The sequence below is a fragment of the Procambarus clarkii genome, chromosome 24, assembly GCF_040958095.1.
Source record: "Procambarus clarkii isolate CNS0578487 chromosome 24, FALCON_Pclarkii_2.0, whole genome shotgun sequence".
Classification (NCBI taxonomy): domain Eukaryota; kingdom Metazoa; phylum Arthropoda; class Malacostraca; order Decapoda; family Cambaridae; genus Procambarus; species Procambarus clarkii.
The window spans coordinates 7,534,604-7,549,860 of NC_091173.1; the positions used below are offsets into that span (position 1 = coordinate 7,534,604).

Consider the following 15,257-nt stretch of genomic DNA (forward strand, 5'->3'; position numbering starts at 1 on the left):
CATTTTCGTATTGTCTTTCTGCCTCTCTTCTCATCCTGACATATTCATTCCTGGCATTCTGGTATCTTTCTCTGCTCTCCAGTGTCCTGTTATTCCTATAGTTTCTCCATGCCCTTTTACTTTGCTGCTTAGCTAGCCTACATCTTTGATTAAACCATGGGTTTCTCATCTTCATTTCTCTGTTTTCCTTTTGGACTGGGACAAACTTGTTTGCTGCGTCCTTGCACTTCTGCGTGATGTAATCCATCATATCTTGGGCCGTCTTTCCCCTGAGCTCTGTTTCCCATGCTATATCTGTTAGGAATTTTCTTATCCCCTCATAGTTTCCCTTTCGGTATGCTAACCTTTTGGTTTCGGTATCCCTCCTCGAGTTCAATAACCCTTCTTCAATCAAGTACTCAAACACCAGTACACTGTGGTCGCTCATTCCTACTGGGTCCTCAAAACCGATTTCTCTTATGTCGGAGTCGTTCAGAGTGAAGACTAGGTCGAGTCTCGCTGGTTCGTCATTGCCTCTCATCCTTGTGGGTTCTCCGACATGCTGCGTTAAAAAGTTGCTTGTCACCACCTCCAATAGTTTGGCTCTCCACGTATCCTCGCCTCCATGCGGTTCCTTGTTCTCCCAGTCAATCTTTCCGTGATTGAAGTCGCCCATGATGAGCAGGTGGGATCTATTTCTACAGGCAGCAGAGGCTGCCCTCTCAATTATAGTGTTAACTGCCTTGTTGTTGTTTTCATACTCTTGACTGGGTCTCCTGTCATTTGGTGGAGGGTTGTATATTACTGCTACTACTATTCTTGGTCCTCCCATTGTTATGGTGCCTGCTATGTAGTCTCTGAACTCCTCACAGCCCGGGATGGCCATCTCCTTAAAACTCCATTCCCTTCTCATGAGTAGGGCCACTCCGCCTCCTCCTCTACCTTCCCTCTCTTTCCTTATTACTGTATACTCCTGGGGAAACACGGCATTCGTTATGATTCCAGAGAGTTTTGTTTCAGTGAGTCCGATTACATCTGGGTTAACTTCTTGTGCTCTTTCCCTTAGTTCACTTGTCTTGCTTGTGATCCCATCTATGTTCGAGTACATCACCCTGAAACTGACTCTCTTCTGCTTCTTTTCTGGGGGGGACCTTTGGGATCTGGGGTGAGTGGGAGCTGGGGGGACCTGGCACGGGGGGATTGGTGGAGGAGGGAGGGCTTGGGGTGGTGGGGGAGAGGGGGAGGGTACAGGGGGTGGATAAGAGGGGGAGGGTACAGGGGGTGGATAAGAGGGGGAGGGTACAGGGGGTGGATAAGAGGGGGAGGGTACAGGGGGTGGGTAAGAGAGGGAGGGTTGGGGAAGCATGGGGGGAGGAGAGGCTGTGGGGGATAGGGGAGATGGGGGGGCTTGGGGGAAGAGAAAAGGGTGGAGGGCTTGGGGGGCGTGGGGGAAAAGGGAGGGCTGAGGTGGGTGAGGAAGAGGGGAGGGTTTAGGGGAGTGGGGGAGAGGGGAAGACTTAGGTGGGGTGGGGGAGAGTGGGGGGCTTAGGGGGGAGGGGGAGAAGGGAGGGCATGGGGGTGGGAGAGACGGGAAGGCATGTGGGAGAAGGGAGGGCATGGGGGATGGGGGAGAAGGGAGGTCCTGGGGAGAGGGGTGAGGGGGAGAAGGGGGGTGAGTGGGGGGTGGGGGGTGGGTGGGGGGAGGGTGCCCTAGGTGGGTACTTAGTGGGGGGCTGACAGGGGATGGGGCAGGTTGGGTGTCTGTTGGGTAGAATTTGGGGGTGGTGCCCCAATCCCTGTGGCTGTTGCACTGTTTGAGGAGGGTTCTCCACTTCCCTCTGGGATTGTAGGGTTCTGGGTTGTGGTACTCTGATTTCCTTCTCTCTTCCTGCGCTCCTTCCTCGCGTCTGCTGTCCGTATTCTCTCTTCCCTTGTCATATCCCTCTGCAGGAATATTTTCTTGAACTTCTCTACACCTTTTAGACAACACTTCCTTGCTAGCAGTTCCTCTTTCGCGATTTCGCTCATGAAAACCACCTTTATCATTCGGTCTCTGTCCTTGTTGTACTTTCCAAGCCTGAAAACCTTTTCAACATTTCGCTCAGCTCCCTCCATCCTTACCTCTTTAAGGATCTCTTTAATCATGTTTTTGTCCTTGTCTCTCCGCTCCTTTGGTCTGGTCCCTGTTTGTTCTTCAATGCCTGCTACTACTACTGCTCTATTTCTCTCTATCAGCCGGCTAGTACATCTAGCTGCTTCCTGAGAGGAAGCCACTTCCATGGCAACTTCCTTAACCGCAGACCTAGCTTCAGGGCTCTTTTTAAGCATTTCAGCAAATGAGATCTGGGTTGTGGTGGTCCCCTCCACAGTAGCATTCCCATCTCCCTGGGGTACGGTTTGTGCCTGGTATTGTGGAAGAGTCTCCTTTAGGTATCTTATCTCCTCCTTTGCTGCCCTTAAATCATCTTGCAGGTTGGCTACTGTCTCCCTCATTACCCTCAGTCCTTCACTGAATTCACTGTGTGGTGAGTGTGTGGTGAGTGTGTGTGGTGAGTGTGTGTGGTGAGTGTGTGGTGAGTGTGTGGGGTGAGTGTGTGGTGAGTGTGTGTGGTGAGTGTGTGTGGTGAGTGTGTGGTGAGTGTGTGGTGAGTGTGTGGTGAGTGTGTGTGGTGAGTGTGTGTGGTGAGTGTGTGTGGTGAGTGTGTGGGGTGAGTGTGTGGTGAGTGTGTGTGGTGAGTGTGTGGTGAGTGTGTGTGGTGAGTGTGTGTGGTGAGTGTGTGTGGTGAGTGTGTGGTGAGTGTGTGGGGTGAGTGTGTGGTGAGTGTGTGGTGAGTGTGTGTGGTGAGTGTGTGTGGTGAGTGTGTGGTGAGTGTGTGGTGAGTGTGTGTGGTGAGTGTGTGTGGTGAGTGTGTGTGGTGAGTGTGTGGGGTGAGTGTGTGTGGTGAGTGTGTGGTGAGTGTGTGTGGTGAGTGTGTGTGGTGAGTGTGTGGTGAGTGTACACAATCGCGATACTGAGAACTCTCGTGGACACCAGCGCATATCCCTAACTGAGATCGTTGTTGACATGATAGCTGACATGACAGTTGACATGACAGTGGGCATGACAGGGTACATGACAGTTGACATGACAGTTGACATGACACTTGACATGACAGTTGACATGACGGTGGACATGACAGTTGACATGACAGCGGAAAGAGAGATAGAGTTAAAAGAAAATTAATCTAAATAAAAATGTGTAGATATTATAAATTTACAAATATAACTAACTGTATAATTTGTATTTTAAAACTACATGCGACGGGTGTCCAGTTACAAATGATATTGTCCTTTTACATTAATATAATTTGTGATTTTTACATGCGAGCTAATATGTATTTCATCCACCACCCCACATGTGTGTTTTGTACAACACCTGGTGTTGCCAATCCACACCTGACTAGAGTTAGACACATGAGAAGGACAGGTGTTTGCGAGAGGGCGTTATGTGGGTCTAGGCCCCGAGAGGATAGGCCATGTGTGTGTATAGGCTGAGTTATGTATACATTGTGAAAGCGAAATTTAAATTTAGATTATAGAGTCGTATGTTATTATATCAAAGAGGAAGGACGATGGGTGTAGATGGAGAGAGAAGTGATGGAGTGGTATTGGAAGCATATCTTGTCAAAACGAAGCTATATAGCGAGGCGAGATATCCCCCCGGACACTGAAGGAATGCGCCGAGGCACATGGTTGTCCTCTTAATGCACCCTAAGGTTGTCAGTGGAGGCTACTGGTCACATGACCCTGTATAACTAACCATCGTGTCGTATGGGGAATCTTTAGCATAGCGTCGCTCCTGGTCCACTCAGTGACCCTCCATATAGTCTAAGGTAGCTGCATGAATGCAGATGTACTTGCAAATATATTTGGCTATATAAAGAAGATGATAGAGACGACCCTGTAAATTTATAAATTTTAGTCCATTCTCGCTAACAAAGGTTGTTTTTACGACAAGAATGAGACAGAACAGAACAGCGAATTCAACGTCTTGACGACAACAATTGGGATTGAGAATTCACAAGAGGCTAATTTCGAAACTAAAAATATGGGAGGTACTGAAAGCATTCAACTTAAATGATTGCAAGACTTTTTATCGGGCAGAAAACACAGAACAGTGATAAGGCGGAGATTGTCAGCATGCAGGAGTCACTAGCGGGGTTCCTCAAGGCTCTGTACTGACCCCATAGTCACTAGCGGGGTTCCTCAAGGCTCTGTACTGACCCCATAGTCACTAGCGGGGTTCCTCAAGGCTCTGTACTGACCCCATAGTCACTAGCGGGGTTCCTCAAGGCTCTGTACTGACCGAGATAGGTACTAGGGAGGTCTATTAAAGATCAGTACTGCCCAGTAACTGCTGAGCGGAGTTACTTCTTCCAATTGTCCAGCAGCTCCCCTCAGGAAGCGTCGATATCCAAGAGAAGAGAGAGAGCGTGAGCCGCAGGGATTCACCACTGAGAAACATACCCTGCAAGACACCACTGAGAAACATACCCTACAAGACACCACTGAGAAACATACCCTGCAAGACACCACTGAGAAACATACCCTGCAAGATACCACTGAGAAACATACCCTGCAAGACACCAGTGAGAAACATACCCTGCAAGACACCACTGAGAAACATACCCTGCAAGACACCACTGAGAAACATACCCTGCAAGACACCACCGAGAAACATACCCTGCAAGACACCACTGAGAAACATACCCTGCAAGACACCACTGAGAAACATACCCTGCAAGACACCACTGAGAAACATACCCTGCAAGACACCACTGAGAAACATACCCTGCAAGACACCACTGAGAAACATACCCTGCAAGACACCACTGAGAAACATACCCTGCAAGACACCACTGATAAACATACCCTGCAAGACACCACTGAGAAACATACCCTACAAGACACCACTGAGAAACATACCCTACAAGACACCACTGAGAAACATACCCTGCAAGACACCACTGAGAAACATACCCTGCAAGACACCACTGAGAAACATACCCTGCAAGACACCAGTGAGAAACATACCCTGCAAGACACCACTGAGAAACATACCCTGCAAGACACCACTGAGAAACATACCCTGCAAGACACAACTGAGAAACATACCCTACAAGACACCACTGAGAAACATACCCTGCAAGACACCACTGAGAAACATACCCTGCAAGACACCACTGAGAAACATGCCCTGCAAGACACCACTGAGAAACATACCCTGCAAGACACCACTGAGAAACATACCCTGCAAGACACCACTGAGAAACATACCCTGCAAGACACAACTGAGAAACATACCCTACAAGACACCACTGAGAAACATACCCTGCAAGACACCACTGAGAAACATACCCTGCAAGACACCACTGAGAAACATACCCTGCAAGACACCACTGAGAAACATACCCTACAAGACACCACTGAGAAACATACCCTACAAGACACCACTGAGAAACATACCCTGCAAGACACCACTGAGAAACATACCCTGCAAGACACCACTGAGAAACATACCCTGCAAGACACCACTGAGAAACATACCCTGCAAGACACCACTGAGAAACATACCCTGCAAGACACCACTGAGAAACATACCCTGCAAGACACCACTGAGAAACATACCCTACAAGACACCACTGAGAAACATACCCTGCAAGACACCACTGAGAAACATACCCTACAAGACACCACTGAGAAACATACCCTACAAGACACCACTGAGAAACATACCCTGCAAGACACCACTGAGAAACATACCCTACAAGACACCACTGAGAAACATACCCTACAAGACACCACTGAGAAACATACCCTGCAAGACACCACTGAGAAACATACCCTGCAAGACACCACTGAGAAACATACCCTGCAAGACACCACTGAGAAACATACCCTGCAAGACACCACTGAGAAACATACCCTGCAAGACACCACTGAGAAACATACCCTGCAAGACACCACTGAGAAACATACCCTACAAGACACCACTGAGAAACATACCCTACAAGACACCACTGAGAAACATACCCTACAAGACACCACTGAGAAACATACCCTGCAAGACACCACTGAGAAACATACCCTACAAGACACCACTGAGAAACATACCCTGCAAGACACCACTGAGAAACATACCCTGCAAGACACCACTGAGAAACATACCCTACAAGACACCACTGAGAAACATACCCTACAAGACACCACTGAGAAACATACCCTACAAGACACCACTGAGAGACATACCCTACAAGACACCACTGAGAAACATACCCTGCAAGACACCACTGAGAAACATACCCTACAAGACACCACTGAGAGACATACCCTACAAGACACCACTGAGAAACATACCCTACAAGACACCACTGAGAGACATACCCTACAAGACACCACTGAGAGACATACCCTGCAAGACACCACTGAGAAACATACCCTGCAAGACACCACTGAGAAACATACCCTACAAGACACCACTGAGAAACATACCCTACAAGACACCACTGAGAGACATACCCTACAAGACACCACTGAGAGACATACCCTACAAGACACCACTGAGAAACATACCCTGCAAGACACCACTGAGAAACATACCCTGCAAGACACCACTGAGAAACATACCCTACAAGACACCACTGAGAGACATACCCTACAAGACACCACTGAGAGACATACCCTACAAGACACCACTGAGAGACATACCCTACAAGACACCACTGAGAGACATACCCTACAAGACACCACTGAGAAACATACCCTACAAGACACCACTGAGAAACATACCCTACAAGACACCACTGAGAAACATACCCTACAAGACACCACTGAGAGACATACCCTACAAGACACCACTGAGAGACATACCCTACAAGACACCACTGAGAAACATACCCTGCAAGACACCACTGAGAAACATGCCCTACAAGACACCACTGAGAAACATACCCTGCAAGATACCACTGAGAAACATGCCCTACAAGACACCACTGAGAAACATACCCTGCAAGACACCACTGAGAAACATACCCTGCAAGACACCACTGAGAAACATGCCCTACAAGACACCACTGAGAAACATACCCTGCAAGACACCACTGAGAAACATACCCTACAAGACACTGGGGAAACAGATAAGGTAACCCTGGCCACACGTCTAGCAAGGACTAAGCTTAACAACAAGCACCGCTTAACGGAAGGATATTCCTGCCTCATAAATCTAATAAATTTACATAACAAATTTACGGCAGACAGGGAGGAGGAGGAGGAGGGACGGGCTGACTGCATCTCTCTCATGTCGAGAAACGCCAATTTGAGAGAAAACTTTCCTGAATATAACGTATCTCTTGATAGTGCTTTATCACTTATACATAAAACTGCTCTAATAAAGTCGTTGCAGGTTAAATGCAATCACAATAAAGCTACTCTTTTGTTTTTCTTTATATCCTGTAACTCTCTGGAAAGCCAAAAAGCCTTTGACACCGTTCTGTATTCAGACTTGAAATACAGGTCAGGTGTGACTGAGAGCGTTGTTATTGGTGGGGGAGAAGTAGCAGTTAACGCAGTAACAGTAGAATACCACTTGGTTCTATCAGTTCAAGTATGTTTATTGAGACAAGAAAGAAATACATCTCAAAGGGATAGAGTAGCTTAGGCTATTTCTACCCCCCATTGGTTCTATCCTTTTCTTCGTGAAGTGGAGCACCTGAAGGATTAATACTTGGTCCTATCCTGTCCGGTCATCAGCACCTTGACCGTGAGGGCCGATCCCATGTTGTAGGGGACGACGTCGCGGTTATTACAACGACACAGGAGACCTGCAAGAGTGCTCCAGGAAGGCCCCGTCACACTGCACATATGTTCATATAAATTATTAATATACATCAACCATAATAATGAACATTACACAAAAACAACAACAGGTTACGTGGAAATATGAACGAGGATTTACCATGTGCAAAGTAATGAGAATGGGAGCAGGCGATAAGCAACAAATTCTCCAGCATACAAGTTCTTTGAGTCAAGCGAATCCATAACTACACTCCGACATAAACAAGATAGCTTGAGTGGCTCGTGCTAAGGCAGTGAATAACAGAGTGGATGTTAGTGAGGCGAGACCAGCGCCGGAATATGCAGCCACAGTATGAACTCTCACCACAGTCTGAGGCACCGTGGGTTGGCTTCAAGATTGGCTCCATGGACTAAGAGGTCTGAGCTACGACGAAAGGTTAAGAGAGCTCGACCTCACAGCTCTGAAGTGAGGAGGGAGGAAAGGTGACTAACAGGCACGCAAGATTGACAGGTGGGTTGATACAGGTGAGAACAAGGAGTTAAACACAGCTAGAGGTTACGGATGGAAGACAGAGACTCAGACGAGTCGTTGGGGTCCACTGAAGGAGCTCTTCACTGTCACGGTGAAGAACAGTGGTGTAGATTAGGTGGACTCGCTAGAGTATACTGAAGGTCAACACTATACACGCTCCAAACACCAGGACATACTCCAGGGTATCACACACACACACACACGCGGAGGAAATAGCTTTAGTTAACTCCATTACACTTCGGGAAAAACAAAAAACATTAACTGAATTATTAGCGCAAATATTTGTAGATTAAACATTTCTAGTACAATTGGGAATAAAATGTTTTCGGGCGTGACCAGCCAGGCTGTTGCTGCTGCTGCCTGCTACACAAATACATCACTATAAAAACATGTCAGAAAAATTTGAATATATAAAAAACAATAGAAAGCAAATACAACAACGAAAAATAAAAATTATGCAGCATACAACACAGCAAATACTGCGCGCTATTCATTACTCTGTATGCGTTATACAAGGGGCCTAATGCGTTTTATTTACTGCTTCTATCATATCCAGCATTCACTGTAACAGGTGGATTAAGCGGACACATCCTCCCCGATACCTGGATACACAAACACGTATCAGCGTCCTCTGGAGGAGACACGTCCGACCATCGGCGCTCAATATTAGGGAGGTTGTGCCCTCTTGGTCGCTAACTGCCCAACCACCCCCCACCAATTATCTTCACACATTTCATTATTACTTATATAAATATTATGGGAAGGTATCCGGCGTTGCCTGGGTCTCTCTCTCTACGTCTCTTTCCCCCCAACCCCTCTCTCCATATCTCTCTCTCTCTCTCCTACAATATTACTAACAACACAGTAAGAGCAAGTGTTAGTATGTCTCTATATCTAATGACATACACACAGAACAGACTAGATTCCCTTTCGAACCTGTGGGCCGCGCTTCAGTTTTCTCTGGCAGTGGGAGGAGAGGGAACTGAGTTGAGGTTACGTGTTTTATGGTACTACGGCCAAAGTTTGAATATCAGGACATTTCTAATAATTTTCCGGAGATGGGTGGATAATGGTGTATATTTCCAAGAAACAAATTGAAGATTTATTTTTCAAAATATTTTGACAGGTATAGAGCCAGCAGGCAAAATATCGTCGTGGGCGTTGTAAAGTTACCCTGGCATGATGTGCTTGAATTCAAGCGAACCCGACCAGCCTATGTTGTTTCCGTACCCCAGACCAGTCCCCTTGCATAGTTGGGCGACGTTAACCCCAAGACCTCCAACCTCGGGGACAGAGACAATCAGACACACACTCTCTTTTATAGATAGATGGAAAAGCTCAAAAATATATTTTAAACTTTATTTGCAAAAATTTATATTTTTTAATTATTTGATATTCTTGCTTCTGTTGATTAGTTGTTAAATATTATATTTTTTGTTAGTTCTGAGTTTATTATTTATTACATATTTTATTTATAATTCTTGCGTGTTGACTTGAAAAATTTAATTTTGTGAGATATGCGAGCAACAGAATGATGGGGAAGAGGTGAAAAGGTGAGGTTAGGCTTGTATATATATATATATATATATATATATATATATATATATATATATATATATATATATATATATATATATATTATTAAATATGACCGAAAAAGTAAGATTAATAATTCTAACACGAATTTTCTCAATCTTTCGTACATTACGCTTCACTGTTGGAGGTAAATCAAAAATCACTTCTCCAAAATTCATTTTTATTTCTAGTCTGACGCGACACGGGCGCGTTTCGTAAAACTTATTACATTTTCAAAGACTTCACAAATACACAACTGATTAGAACGTATCTCTGATTTTATATCTACATTTGAGTGAGGTGGTAAGGGTGATGTGGCATTAACACAAGACAGAACAGGAGGGGATATTAATAGGGTATTAAAAGTATCAACACAAGACAGAACAGAAACAATGGGTATTGAATAGAAGTGTTTGTAGAAAGCCTATTGGTCCATATTTCTTGATGCTTCTATATTGGAGCGGAGTCTTGAGGTGGGTAGAATATAGTTGTGCAATAATTGGCTGTTGATTGCTGGTGTTGACTTCTTGATGTGTAGTGCCTCGCAAACGTCAAGCCGCCTGCTATCGCTGTATCTATCGATGATTTCTGTGTTGTTTACTAGGATTTCTCTGGCGATGGTTTGGTTATGGGAAGAGATTATATGTTCCTTAATGGAGCCCTAAGGAACATATAATCTCTTCCCATAACCAAACCATCGCCAGAGAAATCCTAGTAAACAACACAGAAATCATCGATAGATACAGCGATAGCAGGCGGCTTGACGTTTGCGAGGCACTACACATCAAGAAGTCAACACCAGCAATCAACAGCCAATTATTGCACAACTATATTCTACCCACCTCAAGACTCCGCTCCAATATAGAAGCATCAAGAAATATGGACCAATAGGCTTTCTACAAACACTTCTATTCAATACCCATTGTTTCTGTTCTGTCTTGTGTTGATACTTTTAATACCCTATTAATATCCCCTCCTGTTCTGTCTTGTGTTAATGCCACATCACCCTTACCACCTCACTCAAATGTAGATATAAAATCAGAGATACGTTCTAATCAGTTGTGTATTTGTGAAGTCTTTGAAAATGTAATAAGTTTTACGAAACGTGCCCGTGTCGCGTCAGACTAGAAATAAAAATGAATTTTGGAGAAGTGATTTTTGATTTACCTCCAACAGTGAAGCGTAATGTACGAAAGATTGAGAAAATTCGTGTTAGAATTATTAATCTTACTTTTTCGGTCATATTTAATAATATATGTCTACAGGAAAGACTGCTACCAAAATATACTAATATATATATATATATATATATATATATATATATATATATATATATATATATATATATATATATATATAATGTCGTACCTAGTAGCCAGAACGCACTTCTCAACCTACTATGCAAGGCCCGATTTGCCTAATAAGCCAAGTTTTCATGAATTAATTGTTTTTCGACTACCTAACCTAACCTAACTTTTATGAAATTGAATCACAAGAAGGTGTCCAACAGGGTGACCCCCTTGCTCATTTTCTTTTCTGTCTAGTTATCAAGGAAGTCACCGATAACCTGTCCAGTGAGCTCAACATTTGGTTTTTGGACGATGGTACTCTAGCCGGCTCCCCAGCCTCACTCTTGGACGACATAAGAATAATTCAGGAGCAAGGAGCAAGCCTAGGCCACACTCTGAACCCTTCCAAGTGCGAAATAACCTCCACCAACCAGCACATAATAGAGCAAATAAAGGTTGTTTTGCCTGACATTCATACAACCAATCCCTGAGGACAGCACACTCCTAGGTGTGCTGTCCTCAGGGATTCCTCTTGGAAGGAATGCCATCGACGGGGTCCTTGGTGAGAAGATCACTGACCTGAAGAGGATGACGACATCGATGCTCATGATGCACTTTACCTCATCACCAGATGCTTGTCCCTCCCCAGACTGACCTACTTTCTAAGATGTTCGCCATCTTTCAACAATATTAAATTAGAAGAGTACGACAGCTTGCTGAAATCAACACTAGAAAAAGCCCTCAATCTTTCCCTCAGCGACTTACAGTGGAAACAGGCCTCCCTTCCTGTCAGACTCGGGGGCCTTGGCGTGCGCACAGCAACACAAATTGCTGTACCAGCGTTCCTGTCCTCTTCAGTGGGGTCTGACAACTTGGTGAAGGAAATCCTACCTGAGCACCTAGTTCAACAGGCAGGGGTACATGATCCCAGCTTTACAGACTGCACAACCAAATGGGTCTCTCTCGCAGGACCAGCACCCCAACCACCGCCTTCTGAAGCCCATAAGCAATCCAGCTGGGATCGCCCCATTGCCGACCAAGAAGCTGCGACTTTGCTAGAAGCTGCGACAACACCACATGACACTGCCCGACTTAGAGCTGTAGCAGTTCCCCATGCAGGTGATTTCCTATTAGCTACCCCAATGTCAGCAACCGGCACCCGTCTCACACCGCAGGCCGTCCGAATTGCCGTGGCTCTCCGCCTCGCTGCCCCAATCCACACCAAATACAGGTGTATTTGCGGCGAGGCAGAGGCCGACAGATACGGACGGCATGGCCTTCTCTGCCAAAGGACAGGAGGATGGCATGCAAGACACGGCGAGGTCAATGACATTATTAAAGAAGCCTTACCACAGCCGGTTGTCCAGCAGAGAGAGAGCCCCGTTACCTAATGTCCCGCAATTCTGATGAGCCTGTCGGTCGCCCAGATGGAATCACGGTGAACCCCTGGAAGAATGGTAGACAGTTGGTGTGGGACTACACTTGCATTTCAACTTTAGCCAATACCTATGTTGACTTCAGTGCTACACAAGCAGGAGGAGCTGCCAATCACCGGGAAGCGGCCAAGTCACGTAAATACAGAGACCTTGAGCACCACTACAATTTTGTCCCCATTGCCTCAGAGACACTTGGTGCCTGGGGTGCTTGGTGCTGCTAGCTTTTTGAAGGAGTTGGGGTCTAAGCTAATGGAAACAACTAGAGACCCTAGAGCTGCCAGTTTTCTTTTTCAGCGCCTTAGTGTGGCAATCCAGAGAGGAAATGCTCACTGCATCCATGGTTCCTGCCCGCCATCTGAGGAGCTGGAGGAGCTGTTCAACTTGTGACAAGCAGCCTTGTACCCTGCATGTAATCAATATTGTAACTTTTTTTGTGTAATGACATTTTCAAATAAAGTTAGATAAATATACACACATACCAAAAGAATAGGGGTGGTAGGAGAAGAAAATATTTGTGTTCAGTGAGGACCCACAAGGTCTTCTCTGAGTACTCTTTATTTTCTTCTCCGAGGCTATGGGTCCCTACACTTGCACCAGAGGTGGTACCCCTTCTAGGTATAAAATATATATATATATATTATATATATATATATATATATATATATATATATATATATATATATATATATATATATATATATATATATATATTAGTATATTTTGGTAGCAGTCTTTCCTGTAGACATATATTATTAAATATGACCGAAAAAGTAAGATTAATAATTCTAACACGAATTTTCTCAATCTTTCGTACATTTCTTTTCACTGTTGGAGGTAAATCAAAAATCAATTCTCCAAAATTCATTTTTATTTCTAGTCTGACGCGACACGAGCGCGTTTCGTAAAACTTATTACATTTTCATTTTACATCTGCCTTACCCTACAGAGTTCTTCAGAGCGAAGAACTCTGTAGGGTAAGGCAGGTCCTAGTCAATAACGGCTTCTCCAATGGTTTCGTCGAAGACATCATAAGAAGGAAAGTGAAAAGCCATGCAACCTCTGAAGAGACAACTAACACAACACCTATACCCCCTATTAGACTATTTTACAGGAACTTCTTTTCCACAGCTCATAAAACGGAGGAAAGGGTCCTGAAAGATATTGTTAATAGAAACGTTATCCCTACAGACAAAAATCAGAGGATACAACTGACGATTTACTATAAAACCAGAAAAACGGCCAGCCTACTCATGAGAAACTCTCCAGACACAAAACAGAACGCTTTAAAAGAGACTAACGTCGTCTATGCCTTCAAATGCCCTCTTGGGGAATGTAAGCTCCAAAAAACCCAGTATATAGGCAAGACAACAACATCTCTTTCTAGGCGTTGAACGATGCATAAGCAACAGGGCTCCATTAAGGAACATATAATCTCTTCCCACAACCAAACCATCGCCAGAGAAATCCTAGTAAACAAGACAGAAATCATCGATAGATACAGCGATAGCAGGCGGCTTGACGTTTGCGAGGCACTACACATCAAAAAGTCAACACCAGCAATCAACAGCCAATTATTGCACAACTATATTCTACCCACCTCAAGACTCTGCTCCAATATAGAAGCATCAAGAAATATGGACCAATAGGCTTTCTACAAACACTTCTATTCAATATCCATTGTTTCGTGTTCTGTCTTGTGTTGATGAAATTAATACCCTATTAATACTCTTGTTCTGTCTTGTGTTGATGAAATTAATACCCTATTAATACCACATCTTGTTCTGTCTTGTGTTAATGCCACATCACCCCTTCCACCTCACTCAAATGTAGATATAAAATCGGAGATGCGTAAGTTCTATTCAGTTGTGTATTTGTGAACTAAAGTCTTTGAAAATGTAATAAGTTTTACGAAACGCGCTCGTGTCGCGTCAGACTAGAAATACAAATGAATTTTGGAGAATTGATTTTTGATTTACCTCCAACAGTGAAAAGAAATGTACGAAAGATTGAGAAAATTCGTGTTAGAATTATTAATCTTACTTTTTCGGTCATATTTAATAATATATATATATATATATATATATATATATATATATATATATATATATATATATATATATATATATATATATATATATATATATATATATATATATATGACAATGTCAGACCACGGAGGAAAAATGAAACAGGAAATTTCCTTAAGTACTTTCGTATATTAAATACATCTTCAGAAGGTCATTTTACAGATCGAGTGATGGGTATAAATAGGCAGGAAGGAGTGGTGAAGTAAGATGTGGATGTGGTTATTAGATGTGCTTATTCATAGGGAAAACTCTTCATTAACGTTTAGTGTTTACAGAAAACCTACGAACAATTTATCTTATGTTCATTATTTTTCAGGGCATAAATACAATGTAAAAAAGTCAATTTTTTCTTCAATGTATCTAAGAGCTCTTCGAGTTGTGAGTCCAGAATTCTTAGATGATGAATTTAAGAATATTGATTCGATTGGTCTTAAGCTTTGTTACCCACGGAATTTTTTGGAAGTTTGTCGTAACAAAGCTCGTCGTACATATTATAATAATGTATGCAGTGAAAGGATTCGCCCAA

At 44.0% G+C, this 15,257-nt stretch overlaps 1 protein-coding gene across 1 annotated transcript in view; it reads left to right on the forward strand.

Annotated features, from left to right (window-relative positions):
* Positions 1-3,043: 3,043 nt before the first annotated feature.
* The window catches only part of LOC138368259 (uncharacterized), a 77,666-nt gene continuing 65,452 nt past the window's right edge, over positions 3,044-15,257 (forward strand). Inside the window, exons 1-2 of the mRNA XM_069330812.1 lie at positions 3,044-3,186; positions 4,420-7,621. Of these exons, the coding sequence (XP_069186913.1) occupies positions 3,044-3,186; positions 4,420-7,621 (3,345 nt within the window). The remainder of the gene's footprint in view (positions 3,187-4,419; positions 7,622-15,257) is intronic.